The 17,206-nt window shown below is 56.7% G+C and overlaps 1 protein-coding gene across 1 annotated transcript in view; it reads left to right on the top strand.

Moving 5' to 3' along the window:
- The window catches only part of GYG1 (glycogenin 1), a 36,490-nt gene extending 21,861 nt beyond the window's left edge, over positions 1-14,629 (top strand). The window contains exons 6-7 of the mRNA XM_066347394.1: positions 11,822-12,041; positions 13,847-14,629. Coding sequence (XP_066203491.1) covers positions 11,822-12,041; positions 13,847-14,020 — 394 coding nt within the window. The 3' untranslated portion in view covers positions 14,021-14,629. The remainder of the gene's footprint in view (positions 1-11,821; positions 12,042-13,846) is intronic.
- Positions 14,630-17,206: the final 2,577 nt, after the last annotated feature.

The raw sequence follows: 17,206 nt of genomic DNA on the forward strand, positions 1-17,206 counted from the left end.
CCAGCTACCTGCAGCCGCGTGCTGTGAGGTCACCATGCAGTGTTCGGGTGCCCGGGCCCGGAGCGCGAGGGGCGTCGGAGAACAGCGTGGCCTTGCTGGCGAGTGAGGGGCAGCCCAGCAGGAAGCAGACCTAAGGAGACTGGGGCCATGACAGGAGCGTCTCTAACCAGCGGGTGGGAGAGGATGTGAAGGAGACGCACTTCATTGTCTTAGCACTTGGAATGAAAACGCAAACGTAGCTCCTGAAAACCAGATTTCTTTTATAAAAGACTTTCTTTAATTCATTTTAAAGAGGAGAGAGAGAGAGAGAAGGGGGAGGAGCAGGAAGCATTAACGCCCATATGTGCCTTGACCGGGCAAGCCCAGGGCTTCAAACCAGCGACCTCAGCGTTTCGGGTCAACACTTTATCCACTGCGCCACCACAGGTCAGGCCACTGAAAACCAGATTCAACCAGGTTTTTTTAACAGAAGACCCTCTTAACACAGAATAATTTGAGAACCGCATGGCTTGGTTTAGTCATTTTTAAGGTCACTTGTAGGGTAGGCGTTGAGAGACAAAATCGTAAATGCATTTTCTTGGGGAGATGACGTTTCTGGAGGAGCCTCGCCCACCGTTTGGGAGACAGCAGGCTCTGGGCGGAGTCGTGTCCTCCAGGTTTGCTCCGTCCAGAGGGCCTGTTCTTTCATCGTGCAGCGGGGAGTTCGGCTTGTGCAGAGCGTTAGCCAGAATATCATTAGTCTTTTTAAAACGAGCCCTGTAAGTCCCGCCGAGCCGGCTGGCTGAGCGTGCGTGCCTCTCCGTGGGGTGTGAGACAGGCCGCACGCGAAGTTCAAGAAGGTCCTGGTGTGGCTTCCCACGGCCACACAAATTAGTTACCAAATGGAGCTTGATTTACCAAGTAATTTCCAGTCGAGCGTTTCACCTTGCCCTCGTGCCTGTGCGAGGGTGTGACCCGAGCTCTGACCCGGCCCGGCCCGCTCACCAGGTCCGGAAACCCGAAGACTCCTGTCCCTGCGCACTGCTCCCCTTCCTGAGCCCATCCGAGCTCCTCACCACCTGTAACGGATGTGGCTAATTCACTGAATACGCAAGATCAGTCTTTCCATGAAGGAGTGGACCTGCAGCGCACTGACTTCTGTTCCTGTGTGTCTGCGACTGCGGTTTTGATCCGTGAGACACCTTGGTCCCCAGTGCCCTTGCGACCAGCACGAAAGCCTCGCCTTTCTGTGCTCATTTCTCCCCACCCTGCCCCTTCGCCCGGAGCCCTGGCTGCTGCTGTGGATGTAGACCTTTCTTGTCTCAGCTCTTTGTTGGTCCTCATACTTGAGTCCATCGTGGCTGAGTGTTGGAGAGCCCCGAGGGGGTGGCGTGGATGTCGGTTCCCCCTTTCTGGGCATTGGTGATGCTGTGGGGCCGCGGTGTGCCATTTACCAGCGTGGCAGTCTGGCCGTTCCAGCATCCCTGGGACTGCCCGTTGCTGTCGGTGGCCACCCTCAGATCCGACCGCTGCTCTTCTGCGTCCTGCCTGGTCCCCCCCAAGCTGCAGCTTCCACCCGGCCGGCGGCCTCCAGAGGCTGCTCTGAGCACAGGCTGGGGGCACGAGTGCCCGCGCCATTTCCACAGGAGGGGCGCCCACGGGGGGGGCTGCTGCCCCTCCTCGACCACAGACCAGCGGGCTGCCCGCTGTTTGTGCCGCACACCTGTTGTGTCTCTTACATGGTGGCTTTTCCTGAGTTGTCAGTGCTTAGAAGTGAAGGAATTTCACATGAAACCCAGATGTCCAGCTTCTTATGAAACAGTCAGCTGTTCGGTGCCGTGTGGAAGAAGGATGTCAGAGGTGGCCTCTGCAGCTGAGCGGGACAGACGTGAGGACGGGAGCTGGGGACAGGGGTGAGACATCTCTGCAGGAGCGGAGCTGTCAGCGTGGGAGTGATGCCCGCAGCCGGGAGCCCGGCGCTGCGACCAGAACCGTGGTTATGGCGGCGAGTCCTGAGGGCGCAGCAGAGGTGGGAAACGAGGGACGGGGACTGGGAAGGGGACCCGGGTCAGAGCCTCACTGAAGGAGGCCCAGCGAGGCCAGGTGCTGCCCAAGCCAGGCCGAGGAACCCTCTGCAGGGGGGGACTGACTCGTGGCGTCAGATGCGAGAGGTTGGACAGAGGACAGCGGGGACCTGGCACTGGACCTAGAACGCGGCGGCCATTGGGGATCCATGAGAGCACGTCTGCCCGGACGCCATGCTTCCCGGGGAGGGTCGCACGAGCAGCGCTGCGCCTGTTCTCGGTGCCGAACTGAACGCCGCACGGCCGCGCCCGTGTGCGCTGTCACGGGTCAGCCCTCTGTCCTTGGCAGTCCGTCTGGGCCACAGGTTCCTGGCTGCGTTTCTCAGCCGCTGAACTCGTCGTGAAAATTCTCCCTGACCCTTTGGCAACGTCAGGTCACTGGGATTATTCTAACGGCTAACATAAGCAGTATTACTGCTGGCTGGGGTGCAGGCTGCGTCTTGTGATCTGGACGTCTCTTGTGAGATCCTGGCTAGTTAAAATTAGAACACTTATTTTAGGAGATGTGTGCAAGCTGAGACAAATCCCCGTTATTGGGTCAGAATGAATGGCTGTCAGTAATTTGGAGACAATTGTGATATGTTCCAAACTTTTTTAAATTGTTCCTGGCTGGTGTTTGGGCGGATAAATCAGGCAGTGAGTCAGTGAATCTTCCGATATCCTTGTTCTGGGTCAAGCAAGGTTAGTTGAGTTTCTCTCCTGCCATCAACATTTCCCCTTCTTATTCATCAGCTATTTTGCTTTTAGCCGGATGACATCAATCTCAACAGGTACCTGACTAGAGAGAGAGAGAGAAAACCAGAAAAATATCATGGGTTACCCTTCTATAAGGAAGACTCCCAAATTTGCATTTAGGTTAAAATATTATTTTAAATAAGTAGTTTCCTCTTATACTTATGGTCTGTACTCCTATTTTGACATGGCTGTTTTGGATTTTCATAAATGACTGAAGAGTAAATTGATTAAAAATAATAGAAAATGATTTTTGAAAACATTCCTCAGGTGACATGGCTGAGGCAGAAATGATTGCGTGAAATTCATCTCTCAGTTCATTAAAACTCTAGATGCAAAAACAGCATTTAAAACCTTTTGCTTGTCGTTTTGCAGACAGTGTTTTATTGTGGAAGCCAACAGGGCAAGCCCTCCAGGCCCCTTGCTGTGACGGGAACCCTGGCCCGTCTGCACGGTTAGTGCACAGGGACACAGTTCTAAGGGCACCGCCACAGCCCTGCACACCGGGGAGCCCGTGGCAGGCCCAGCGGCCCCCTAACCCCCTGCCCGGGATGACCCTGGGCTGCCACCTTGTGCAGAGCCCCCAGCCGTGTTCCCCGTGTGGCCGCTGCGGTACTCCTCACCCGCCCCCACCCGTCCACCCTCACGGGGCCCTGGCTGGGCTGGCCCACGCCCTGTGTCCAGGGATTCACCCAGGCCCTTTGCAGGCAGGTGTGACCCCCAGTGTGTTTTCCTGCTATTCCCGTCTATCTCCATGGACACGTCAGATGTTCCTGGAAGAAAGTGCCCACTCTTCCTGTGCCGGAGCCGGGGTACCTGCCTGGGCCTCTAGCCCAGCAGCGCTCTCCTCCCCTGCCTGCGTCTCTGAAGCCTCGTGAGCGCTCCTGCCCTGCCCTGCAGGTGCCTACTCAGGTCATCCGTGCGTTCTGTGATTCATTCTGTTGCTGCTGGGTAGCTGTTGGGAGGGTCCATCACCCCAGGCAGCCGTCCACCATCCTGCTCACCAAGTGTCCCTCCACACCCCCGTCTTCCAGCAGCCGAAGGGCGCCTCACCTTTGGGCGGGAAGGGCCGTTCCAGCCACCTCGGGACCCCTTAAGTCCTTAGTTCCTCCATCACAGGCTTCTCAGAAACTGTCCTAAAGCCAGGACTGCATGTCTGTGGAAGGCCTCTCTGGGGGAGATGGTTTTCCGTTGCTGGGGTAGAACAGGTAAAGGAGGTAATTTGGGGCGAGGGGTCTTCCCTCTGGCCACAGGGTAACACTGATTTAGCATTAAGAAGGCAGTGGAAGACCCGGCTTTAGGAAGGTCAGCCACAGTGAAATGCAGTGCGGACTGTCCGTGCCAGGGCCACCTGAGGTCTCTCAGCAGCATGACCCCGGCATTCAGGGAGGTGGCAGAAGCCCTGAGGCACCTGCGGCCAGACATTCCCAGGCTGAGGTATGCAGTCCCGCCCAGCGGAGCCTGGGCACTCTCACTGGGCCTTTACAGCACCAGGTGGCCTTCTGAGGGCAGTGGGACCGCTGTGCCCCTCCCCCACGTGAGCTCTGAAGGATCAGCCCAGGGAGGGAGGTGCTGGGGAGACCCTGGGACACTGAGCACAGTGTCCGGCAGGGGCACCATCCATCCCTTCCCTCCCCTGCCCTCTGAACCAGATGTAGTCTGCTCCCTTCCCTCCCCTGCCCTCTGAACCAGATGTAGTCTGCTCCCTTCCCTCCCCTGCCCTCTGAACCAGATGTAGTCTGCTCCCTTCCCTCCCCTGCCCTCTGAACCGGATGTAGTCTGCTCCCTTCCCTCCCCTGCCCTCTGAACCGGATGTAGTCTGCTCCCTTCCCTCCCGCCCTCTGAACCGGATGCAGTCTGCTCCCTTCCCTCCCCTGCCCTCTGAACCAGATGTAGTCTGCTCCCTTCCCTCCCCTGCCCTCTGAACCAGATGCAGTCTGCTCCCTTCCCTCCCGCCCTCTGAACCGGATGCAGTCTGCTCCCTTCCCTCCCGCCCTCTGAACCGGATGTAGTCTGCTCCCTTCCCTCCCGCACTCTGAACCGGATGCAGTCTGCTCCCTTCCCTCCCCTGCCCTCTGAACCAGATGTAGTCTGCTCCCTTCCCTCCCGCCCTCTGAACCGGATGCAGTCTGCTCCCTTCCCTCCTGCACTCTGAACCGGATGCAGTCTGCTCCCTTCCCTCCCCTGCCCTCTGAACCGGATGCAGTCTGCTCCCTTCCCTCCCCTGCCCTCTGAACCGGATGCAGTCTGCTCCCTTCCCTCCCGCACTCTGAACCGGATGCAGTCTGCTCCCTTCCCTCCCCTGCCCTCTGAACCAGATGTAGTCTGCTCCCTTCCCTCCCGCCCTCTGAACCGGATGCAGTCTGCTCCCTTCCCTCCTGCACTCTGAACCGGATGCAGACTGCCTCCTTCAGCAAGGAGCTTCTGCACCAGCGCTGCGTGGATTTCTCTGTCACTTTCTTTCCTATCAGTTACTTTCTTTTATATTTGGAGTTCTTTTGGAATTCATTAGGCATATTTTTTCCAACTTTCAGATTGGCCATCTATAGGCATGGAGTTAATCCCATGAAGTAACAGACGTCACTCTCAGAAAATGTTCTTATATTTCTGGGAGTGCATTAAAATAGCCTGGTTGTGGCTGAGAACCTGGGCTTGGGAGCCAGTGGGCCTGGTGGAGTCTTGGGGCTCCAACCCAGCACTGTGGGGCCCCCAGCCCTGTGATCCTGACAGGTGATTTAACTCCTTGTGCTCTGGTGTACACAGGCATAGATGTCTGGGGATTCACTGGGGAGGTCAGCAGACATTACCCGGGGTCTGGTGTGAGTGAGCACTCGGTACTCGGAGGCAAGGTAGGCTTACAGTCGGGAGTATGTGCAGCAGTTTATTGTTGTATTATTACTCACTACTGTATTGATTTCCATGCAAACAACTGTAAACCAGCTTTTGCCCATCCTGTGTGTTAGCTGTCACTTGCTTAATTATTTGCAAGGTGTCAGGAGAGTAGTTCAGATAGGAATATAGTCCATGTTTTAATTTAATGAGTATTCTACCTGTCCTGTCGTGACTGTGTATATGACATTCGTATCAGGACTAAGCGAATCATAGGCCGAGACATTCGGGTCAGGGCAGGCCGGCAGGGCGCACGGGCTCCCGGCCAGGAGGGAGGTCGAGTTAGGAGCAGTGCGTGTCTGAGCAGGCGGAGGCCGCGCCCCGTCACCTGTGCTCTGTCCGGCCTTCGCCTTAGGGTTTGCATGGCTGGGATGGTTTCCCCTGCTGTCACTGGACATTTGTTGAAGGCTGTTGTCTTAATCCTGCCCGTCTGTCCTAGCCTTGTCCGGCCCAGCTTGCCTACACAAAGCCTCTTCTGAAAGTCCCCATCGCGCTGCTGCTTTGGAACCTCCATGGTCCTTAGCGTCTGCGTGCCCTGGTGGCCCGAGTTGTTGCCTGGCTTGTGCCGTTGTTCATTACTTTTATTGGATGACTCATCTCCGTTTGGACAAAAGCTTCTTGTGACCAGGCACTGAGCATGACACCTTACACATAACAGATTTAAGGATAAAATTGCAAGTTATCGGTGTGACAGTGTGTGTTTCTCTGTGTGTCTGTGTGTCTGTGTTTGATACACTCGGTATAAAATGAAGAGCTAGGCCCTGGCCGGTTGGCTCAGCGGTGGAGCATCGGCCTGGCGTGCGGGGGACCGGGGTTCAATTCCCAGCCAGGGCACATAGGAGAGGCGCCCATTTGCTTCTCCACCCCCCCCCCCTCCTTCCTCTCTGTCTCTCTCTTCCCCTCCCACAGCCGAGGCTACATTGGGGCGGGGATGGCCCAGGCGCTGGGGATGGCTCCTTGGCCTCTGCCCCAGGCGCTGGAGTGGCTCTGGTTGCAACAGAGCAACGCCCCGGAGGGGCAGGGCGTCGCCCCCTGGTGGGCAGAGCATCGCCCCTGGTGGGCGTGCGGGTGGATCCCGGTCGGGCGCATGCGGGAGTCTGTCTGACTGTCTCTCCCCGTTTCCAGCTTCAAAAAAATAAAAATAAAAAAAATGAAGAGCTAGCTTGGGGATATCAGGCATCCACTTCATTTTCAGAAGAAATGCACTGTGGGGTCGTCACCCTTAGGAGGACATTTACAATAGGCCCTGTTTTCGTTACACAGCTCTGGACTGGCAGCATGGTCACACAGAACGGGGGCTCAGGCTTGAGACCGAGGCCGAGCCGTGCCAGACGCTGCCTCTGCCGCCCAATAGCTCTGGGCACTCCGCCTCCCCTCTGGGAGCTTCTCTGCAGGACTCTTACTCCCAATCACGTGCTTAAATAATTTTGGCCCTAAGCATAGCAAACTCTGAGATAACAGTGGCTATATAACAGGTCTCTGACATTAAAATAGATACATAAATAAACTTGAGGAGCTAGGAAAGGTTACCTGAAGAGTGCATTTTGATCTGTATGTTATGATGAAATCCTTCAGTTTTCTGTGGGATAAATCCACTAAAATCTAACAGCCAGCCCGACAGGCGAGGCTCCGCCCCGTGTTGCCGGTTTCTCCATGAGAGCTTCCTCCTTGCTCGCAGGCACTGTCACCCCAGAGCTGCTGTCTGCTAGAACTACGCGTTCTCACCCGGCTGGCTCCCGTCTGTGTACGAACCTGAGGTCACACCCCCTGCCCTGGGCACCTCGCCTTCAGTGACCCCGCCCCCGGATTCCTGGGCCCGCACTGCGCCCTCTTCCTGTTAGCCCTGGTAGTCGCCTGTATTCTTCAGTCTCCTACGCACAGACTCCCTCCCCCCCCCCATTCCCGGGGCCCGCACTGCGCCCTCTTCCTGTTAGCCCTGGTAGTCACCTGTATTCTTCAGTGACCCCACCCCCACCCCACCCCCGGATTCCCGGGGCCCGCACTGCGCCCCCTTCCTGTTAGCCCTGGTAGTCACCTGTATTCTTCAGTGACCCCGCCCGCCCCCGGATTCCCGGGGCCCGCACTGCGCCCTCTTCCTGTTAGCCCTGGTAGTCACCTGTATTCTTCAGTGACCCCGCCCGCCCCCGGATTCCCGGGGCCCACACTGCGCCCCCTTCCTGTTAGCCCTGGTAGTCACCTGTATTCTTCAGTGACCCCACCCCCACCCCGCCCCCGGATTCCCGGGGTCCGCACTGCGCCCCCTTCCTGTTAGCCCTGGTAGTCACCTGTATTCTTCAGTGACCCCACCCCCACCCCGCCCCCGGATTCCCGGGGCCTGCACTGCGCCCCCTTCCTGTTAGCCCTGGTAGTCACCTGTATTCTTCAGTCTCCTGCGCACAGACTCCCTCCCCCCCGGATTCCCGGGGCCCGCACTGCGCCCCCTTCCTGTTAGCCCTGGTAGTCACCTGTATTCTTCAGTGACCCCACCCCCACCCCGCCCCCGGATTCCCGGGGCCCGCACTGCGCCCCCTTCCTGTTAGCCCTGGTAGTCACCTGTATTCTTCAGTCTCCTGCGCACAGGCTCCCTCCAGGCTGGAGCACGACCACTCTTACTTGAAGTCATTCTTGTGAAGTATAGTGTGCATGCCACAGAGGGGACACGAATGACGTGCGGTTTTTAAAGTGTTCGCCACTCAGGAGTGGGGCGCAGCTAGGACCCTGCGAGCCCCTTTCTGCGGCTCCCCTGCTTCCCCGCCCCGAGACCCAGTACTGGGAAATTGTACTGAGACAGTTTCCTGCTCTCTTCAAAGTACTTGGTTTTGTTCTGCTTTTACATAAGTGGATTCATATGTATTCCTATTTGAATTCGGATGTATTTCTTTTTTTAAGCATACTTTAAAAATTCCTTTATTGGCTACAAATGTATGTAACTGTGTATATGTAGTTCACTCGGTTCATCACTGTATTGTATTCCATGAAATGAATATACCAGAAGTTACCCTTTTAAAGCCATAGAATGTGGCCCTGGCCGGTTTGCTTAGTGGATAGTGCATTGCCTGGCCTGTGGATGTCCCAGGTTCGATCCCTGGTCAGGGCACCCAGGAGAAGTGATCATCTTCTCCACCTGCCCCCTTCTCTCCCTTCTCTCTCTCTCTCTCTCTCTCTCTCTCTCTCCTTTCCCTCCCACAGCCAGTGGCTCAGTTGATTTGAGCGTCGACCCCAGATGAGGATTGCTGCGTGGATCCCAGTCTGGGAGCATGTGGGGGTCTGTCTTACTATCTCCCCTCTTCTCACATAAAAAATAAAAATAAGTAAAACCATAGAATGTGAAGGACCAGGTCATATATGTAATGAGGACTTCATTACATAGGAGAGGCACAGAGCCATTTCAAGCTTTGAAGAGTGACATTTGCTTTTCAAATTGCATGTGGAATAGTAGCTTTAAATGTTTTGCAGGAGAAAGATGTAAATGCAGACAGAGAAGCCCCCCTCTCAGTCCTCCCCTTGCAGCCAGCTGAGAGTGTGGGTCTGTTTCTAGAGAAGAAATGACAGAAACCTAAAAAGTCCAAAGAGCAGTTACCAAGTGGGAATACTTAATAACTGATACTCAGTATTTTTTGAATGAAAAACACAGGACAACCGTAAGACCTCAGCAATGTTCCCCTTGCTCCCACACTGGTAGGTGGGCCTGGACAGCTGACGTCCAGCCGGTCTGCAGCAGGCGCGGGGTGACCACTGGCCGCCCTGGCTGGTCCACAGCAGGCGCGGGGTGACCACTGGCCGCCCTGGCTGGTCCACAGCAGGGGCGGGGTGACCACTGGCCGCCCTGGCTGGTCCGCAGCAGGCGCGGGGTGACCACTGGCCGCCCTGGCTGGTCCGCAGCAGGGGCGGGGTGACCACTGGCCGCCCTGGCTGGTCCGCAGCAGGCGCGGGGTGACCACTGGCCGCCCTGGCTGGTCCGCAGCAGGCGCGGGGTGACCACTGGCCGCCCTGGCTGGTCCGCAGCAGGGCGGGGTGACTGCCGGCCGGTCCACAGCAGGCGTGGGGTGACCACTGGCCGCCCTGGCTGGTCCACAGCAGGCGTGGGGTGACCGCCGGCCGCCCTGGCTGGTCCGCAGCAGGGGCGGGGTGACTGCCGGCTGGTCCGCAGCAGGGGCGGGGTGACTGCCGGCTGGTCCGCAGCAGGGGCGGGGTGACTGCCGGCTGGTCCGCAGCAGGCGCGGGGTGACCACTGGCCGCCCTGGCTGGTCCGCAGCAGGCGCGGGGTGACCACTGGCCGCCCTGGCTGGTCCGCAGCAGGCGCGGGGTGACCACTGGCCTCCCTGGCTGGTCCGCAGCAGGCGCGGGGTGACCACTGGCCGCCCTGGCTGGTCCACAGCAGGCGTGGGGTGACCACTGGCCGCCCTGGCTGGTCCACAGCAGGCGTGGGGTGACCGCCGGCCGCCCTGGCTGGTCCGCAGCAGGCGTGGGGTGACCACTGGCCGCCCTGGCTGGTCCGCAGCAGGCGTGGGGTGACCGCCGGCCGCCCTGGCTGGTCCGCAGCAGGGGCGGGGTGACTGCCGGCTGGTCCGCAGCAGGCGCGGGGTGACCACTGGCCGCCCTGGCTGGTCCGCAGCAGGGGCGGGGTGACTGCCGGCTGGTCCGCAGCAGGCGCGGGGTGACCACTGGCCGCCCTGGCTGGTCCGCAGCAGGCGCGGGGTGACCACTGGCCGCCCTGGCTGGTCCGCAGCAGGCGCGGGGTGACCACTGGCCGCCCTGGCTGGTCCGCAGCAGGCGCGGGGTGACCACTGGCCGCCCTGGCTGGTCCGCAGCAGGTGCGGGGTGACCACTGGCCGCCCTGGCTGGTCCGCAGCAGGCGCGGGGTGACCACTGGCCGCCCTGGCTGGTCCGCAGCAGGCGTGGGGTGACCACTGGCCGCCCTGGCTGGTCCGCAGCAGGCGTGGGGTGACCGCCGGCCGCCCTGGCTGGTCCGCAGCAGGGGCGGGGTGACTGCCGGCTGGTCCGCAGCAGGCGCGGGGTGACCACTGGCCGCCCTGGCTGGTCCGCAGCAGGCGCGGGGTGACCACTGGCCGCCCTGGCTGGTCCGCAGCAGGCGCGGGGTGACCACTGGCCGCCCTGGCTGGTCCGCAGCAGGCGCGGGTGACCACTGGCTGCCCTGGCTGGTCCGCAGCAGGGCGGGGTGACTACTCCGCTCCACACTCCCTGTTCCGCACCCGGCCGGCTGCCCAGGCCTCTCTGCCCACAGAGGTCACAGCTTCTCAGAGCAGGTGAACAGACACCACCGCCCTTCTGCGGCACGCCGTCACTGCCCACGGCCTGCTGGCGGGGAGCAGGCCCAGTGCCCGTGAGGCAGAGGTGCTCAGCAAGGTCCTCCCCTCACACGTGGTCATGGGTGCTTCATGCCCTTTCAGATAGTGCTGCTGCCGCCAACGGCTTGCTCGCGCCTCCTGTCACGCGTGTAAGAGTTTCTGCAGAGCAGGTGCCCAGGGGCCGAGCTTCCGGGTTGTAGAGTGTGAGCACTTTCTACTAGAGTAGGTGACACCAAGTGCTTTTCTAAGAGGCCGTGCCTTTACTGGCCACAGCGAAGCGGTATTTTGGTCACTGCACTGATCCACTGATACTTTCTTAATTTTTTGTGTATATTTAACATACTGTGGAATCATTTAAAAAGCACACGTAGGCCCTGGCTGGTTGGCTCAGTGGTAGGGAGTCGGCCCAGCGTGTGGAAGTCCCAGGTTGGATTCCAGTCAGGGCACACATCTGCTTTTCCACCCCTCCCCTTTCTCTCTCTTCCCTCCCCCCACACCCCCCTCACCTCCTTTAGCCACGGCCCATTCGAGCAACTTGACCGGGCACTGAGGATGCCTCCATGGCCTCCGCCTCAGGCGCTAGAATGGCTCCAGCAATGGAGCATCGCCCCCTGGTGGGCTTCCGGGTGGATCCTGGTCGGGCGCATGTGGGAGTCTGTCTGCCTGCCTCCTGCTTCTCACTTTGGAAAATACAGAAATAAATAAATAAAGCACAGGTAGTGTTTCAGGGAACTCGGCTCCCTGGGCAGCCCGACTGCAGGGCAGGAGCACAGCCGGTCCCCGGCCAGAGCGCTGCTGACCTCTCTCTCGCCTTGTGTCCCTCGGCAGGTTTGGCGCAAATGCCAAAGTGGTGCATTTCCTGGGGCAGATCAAACCGTGGAATTACACCTACGATCCTAAAACAAAGAGCGTCAGGGGCGAGCCCCAGGACCCCGCCGTGAGCCACCCGGCGTTCCTCGGCCTGTGGTGGGACACCTTCACCACGGGCGCCCTGCCTCAGCTGCAGGAGCTCGGACTCGTCGGGGCGTCCCCCTCCGCGCTCACCCTGGTAAGCTTGGCCGCCTTCTTCCAGCTAACTGAAGGCTGTGTTTTCCCAAAACCTGGTATGCCAGTAGTCATTGGGTATTTGGTGGCACTTTAAACAAAGAAATAGATTTTGTGGATAGGAAAGAGTGTCCATCTCCGAACGGAGAAGCGTCACCAGCAAAAACCAAAGCGGACATTCTTAGCCCAGCGTCCTGAGACGAGTCATAAAAATACAGAATGCCACATTTCGTGCTTCTGGAACTGCAGACGTTTCAAGATACCTACTTTATTTTTGCCGTCTGCTCAGAAGAATGTGCTTCCAGTGAAAGTTACAACAACGTGACATATAAACACACTTGGCCGATGTTTGTGTACTCTACACCGTATATAGAATCCTGAAAAAGAAGTCTTGTTAGAAAAAGATGACAGTAAAATTTACAGTAGCAAACTGCGTAGTGTCTTCTCTGACGGCCTCCCTCTGAGGTTGGTTCTTTTGAAAGAATTGGAAAGGGATGAGAAATCAAACATTTGGGAGGTGGAACAAGGTGAAGACCTGACTTGGGGTGGTGAACACACAATACAGATGATGTGTGTATATATATATATATATATATATATATATATAGAGAGAGAGAGAGAGAGAGAGCTGTGCACCTGAAACCTGCATCACTTTATCAGCTAACATCACCCCAGTAAGTTCAATAAAAATGTTTTTAAAAGTAAACCTTTATATTCCATGTTAAGCTGTAAAAAGTAGCTTAATGGGTGAAATATAATCAAGTCTAACTGATCAGTTAATAACCTTGCTATAAGAGACTAGAAGATTATAAGAGATAGTTCTCTTTGCTCTGGTGGAGATTTTAGCCATTTCACTTATTGGCACTTGGAAGAAAATATGAAAAGGAGACAGGAAGAGAGCCTCCCTTCTTACTCTCATTGCCTCTGCGGATTGGTCCGCCAGAAATTTCGTGCCAGTCTGCAAGAGTTAGCCACCTGGTGCTGTATGAAGGTGACAGACCCAGTGACCTTAGTCGAATTCGCTTATGCTCCTATTTTCAGGGGTCCCCAAGTGTAAAAGGGTTGTCGACCGCTGCTTTGTGGTCCAGTTCCAGCTCATTGCATGTCTACATGTGATGAGAGTCTACTGAGGGTGGGGTGCTCCATTTCCTTCGTGCCTTCCACAACCCAAAGACTGAAAATTAGGAACCAAGGAAGGTGCGGGCGGGACGCTAAGCTGGTGACACTAGCAGAAGCTGCGGGACCAGATGCTCCATGGTAGTGGTCAGCTTGGACAGGCAGATGAGACGGACGCCAGGTCTGAAAGTGTCGCTCCCGCTCCTACAGTGGGACAGCTGTGGGGGGCGGCTCTCTGGTTAGGTTCTTCCTGGAGCTGGGCCTCTAAGGGACGTTCGGTTTACGTCCTCAGTCCTCCTGAGCCCACACAGACAGAATTGATCGTGAGGCTTGTGTTCGCGTGTCCCTCCTCTTACGCTTTCTAATGAACTGTTCGCAGCTCTCAGACTTGGTCTGTGCCCTGGCTTCCCCTTGTGGCTTCTGTAGAGAGAGAGGTACGCAGAACTTCAACATCAACCCAGTCACTGTTCCCCAGCGTTGTCACCGAGTCAAGACGTCTTCATTTTGTTAGGAAAAAAACCCACCGACCCTTGTGTCTCTGTGTCTTTTTGTTCGTCTGTTTGATGTAATGCTTTTCGGTTGTTGCGACTGCATGACAAGTCCTCCTGGCTGCGCTCGCCGCCTTCAGTGTGCTGCGTTCCGAACAGTCTGAATGTCAGCGCTCAAGGAGTCTGATTTTGCTCTCCTTTCCAGGAAGGTGTCTCAGGAGCCATGTCACATCTGTCCCTTGGGGAGAGCCCGACGACAGCACAGCCTTTTGTGTCCTCAGAAGAACGGAAGGAGCGCTGGGAACAGGGCCAGGCTGACTACATGGGCGCAGACTCCTTTGACAACATCAAGAGGAAACTGGACACGTACCTCCAGTAGAAGCACTGCCTTCCCGTGGACACGCCCACGTGGCAGGCCCCGACACTCGCTGGGTCTGTTCCAGCTGCTAGAGGCTTTCACTGAACCCGGCAGAGGGGTTTTGTAGACAGGGGGTAGGGCTGGGCAGCGGTCCTGTCCCAGGCACGGTGTTCTGTTTTCTAACCTGCACTCCCGCAGCTCACGTTTCAGGAATGCTCCGTTATGCCGATGGCCGAGCTATGCAGTCAGGGAAGCCTAGTCTCACGCTGTTGTGGTGGCTCTGTCAGCTCTTAGAACGCACAGAGCCAGGCACCAAGCCCGTCGGTGTCCAGATGGGACGCGGTGCCTGTCTCCAGCTCACTTGTGTCCCCGCGCTAGCCCGCCCCACACAGCTGTGCCGGGGTTGCCGGGGCGACCGCAGTCCTGCCTCGGGGGATCCGCCGGCCACCGCGCCGCGCAGTCCACAAACAGGTCAGCACACGGCGTTCACGTGCTCTCCGTAGTCGTAGTGTGGGAGCTGCTCACGGGCTCTCCTGCCCCGTGGGCGGCCTGGGAAGTGCGGTGCCAGCTCTGTGCCCCCGCCGGCCGCCTGCGTGGCGCCTGTATGGATAATAAAGACGTACTGCTGCAGCTCCGTGTCTCGCTTCGTCAGGGACTCCTGCTCCCCGTGAAAGAACGTAGTGGGGACTTTGCCAGTGTTTTTAAGACCAGGGTGAAACTTGATACTGGAATACTGGCTTTAAAGATTGGGGTCCAGATAGCTCAGGATGATTAAATCTGGTGATCTGCAGTGACGGGGACAGATCTGGTAGATAAAAGTGACATCGAATTTCTCTCGCCTGTCACCCACGTCGCATCTCGTATTACATGGGTTATTCAGACTTAGAATGTTAGAGCCATTCAATTCTCAATTCACGGTCAGTCTGAACATACACAGTCATCTTTCAGGGCTGCTAGACTCAGCACTGGGCCCCAGTATCTCCTAGTGCGTTTATCTGTGAAAAAATTATAAAAACTTTTAAAAGCACGTTTATTAGATGTAGAGGTGATTCTAGGCGGCAAGGATGGCAGAGTTGGGAATGGCAGGAATCAGTGACCTTTTAAAGCTGAAGTGACTATGCAGAAATCCCTCTGTTGAAGAAAACAGACCATTGCAAGAAGAAACTTGGTCCTGGCCAGTTAGTTCAGTAGTAGAACATTGACCTGGCATGTGGATGTTTCGGGTTCAATCCCCGGTCAGGGCACACAGGAGAAGCGACCATCTGTTTCTCCACCCCTCCCCCTTCTCTCTCTCTCTTCTTCTCCCACAACCATGGCTCAATTGGTTCAAGTGAGTTGACCTTGGGTGCTGAGGATGGCTTCATGGAGCCTCCGCTCAGGTGCTAAAAATAGCTCAGTTGTGATCACGGCTCCAGATGTGCAGATTATCAGCCCCAGACGGGTTGCTGGGTGGATCCAGGTCAGGGTGCATGCAGGTCTGTCTCAGCCTCCCCTCCTCTCACAAAAATTAAAATAAAAATAAAATAAAAAAAAGAAACTCCAGCAGTTTAATTGGGCAAAAGTTGCAATTGTTTTGATGACCTAATCCTCAAGGTCAGCCTCCTTTATGTCCACACTGCCCCACTGGCTACACAGGGCAGCCCTGTTGGGTGTGTAGATAACCACAAGGGTAGGGAGTCCTGGAGGCAAGAAAGCTCAACCTGTGGATTCACCTAAAATTGTAAAATCTAGTTATTTCTGAAGAAAAGCTAGTCATGTGGACTGGTAGAGAGCGAGCTGCTGCGGCCTTCGAATACCCCCAGCCAGTCCAAAGAGGTTGGTGCCTCCCTGCAGACCCGCCCCCTCCCGTCCGGAGAGCTCGGCGCCTCCCTTCGAGTTCCCCCAGCCAGTCCAAAGAGGTTGGTGCCTCCCCGCGGACCCGCCCCCTCCCGTCTGGAGAGTTCAGCACCTCCCTTCGAGTTCCCCCAGCCAGTCCAAAGAGGTTGGTGCCTCCCTTCGAGTTCCCCCAGCCAGTCCAAAGAGGTTGGTGCCTCCCCGCGGACCCGCCCCCTCCCGTCTGGAGAGCTCAGCGCCTCCCTTCGAGTTCCCCCAGCCAGTCCAAAGAGGTTGGTGCCTCCCTTCGAGTTCCCCCAGCCAGTCCAAAGAGGTTGGTGCCTCCCTTCGAGTTCCCCAGCCAGTCCAAAGAGGTTGGTGCCTCCCCGCGCACCCGCCCCCTCCCGTCTGGAGTGCTCAGCGCCTCCCCGCCAGGCTGTGCCCCGTGGACCCAGCATCCTCCTGCCTGGGGATCTCAGCACTGTGGGCAGGCTGAGCTCTTCCAGGGGAATCCAGTGAGAGAAAAGATGGAAATTAAGTTCATTACAAGTAATTTGCAAATCATACAAACGAGCCTTTATTTCTGGACAGTCTGTGTATGATTTCCAAGTTCACTTCAGCTCTGTTTTCATAATCCCAGCGGTCAAAGACATCTGGTTCCCACCAAGTACCCGAGCTTATTCCAGAAGTAACAGCTACCAAAGTATTCAGTCACCGTGGCTTCACTACACGCTTAAGACGGACACCACAGACTACTTCATTCAACAAGCACTAAGTACTTACCAGGTCAGAGTGTAGGCAGCAGAAACACAGGACTACCAGATAGTTCCTTACAGTCTAGTCGGGAACACAGGCCAAAAAGAAACCCAACGTGATTACAAATTATGCTAAAGGACACTGATGACGCTAACAGGCAAAAGCCATCCTCAGGGTGGTCAAGCAAGCCCTCCTATATAAAATACTAATGACCCAGAAAGAGGTGCTGGGATACCAGAGAGGAGGGAAGGAGGTTCCCGTGGGCAGAGGCCTGGAGCAGGTGAGAACTTGCTCAGGGACAGGACTCCGAGACGGGATGGAGAGGTAGGAAGGGGTTTCCTAGGCCAAGGGACGGGATGTGTTTGGACTTCCTTCTAAACTCAATAGCAATTCACCTTTCTTTCATGTAATCTACATCTAATTTTTAGATGTAGACAGAGAGAGAGAGAGAGATAGATAGGGACAGACAGGAATGGGGAGAGATGAGAAGCATCAATCATCAGTTTTTCGTTGCGACACCTTAGTTGTCCATTGATTGCTTTCTCATATGTGCCTTGACTGCGGGCCTTCAGCAGACCAAGTAACCCGTTGCTCAAGCCAGCAACCTTGGGTCCACGCTGGTGAGCTTTGCTCAAACCA

The sequence above is a fragment of the Saccopteryx leptura genome, chromosome 8 (assembly GCF_036850995.1).
Source record: "Saccopteryx leptura isolate mSacLep1 chromosome 8, mSacLep1_pri_phased_curated, whole genome shotgun sequence".
Lineage (NCBI taxonomy): Eukaryota > Metazoa > Chordata > Mammalia > Chiroptera > Emballonuridae > Saccopteryx > Saccopteryx leptura.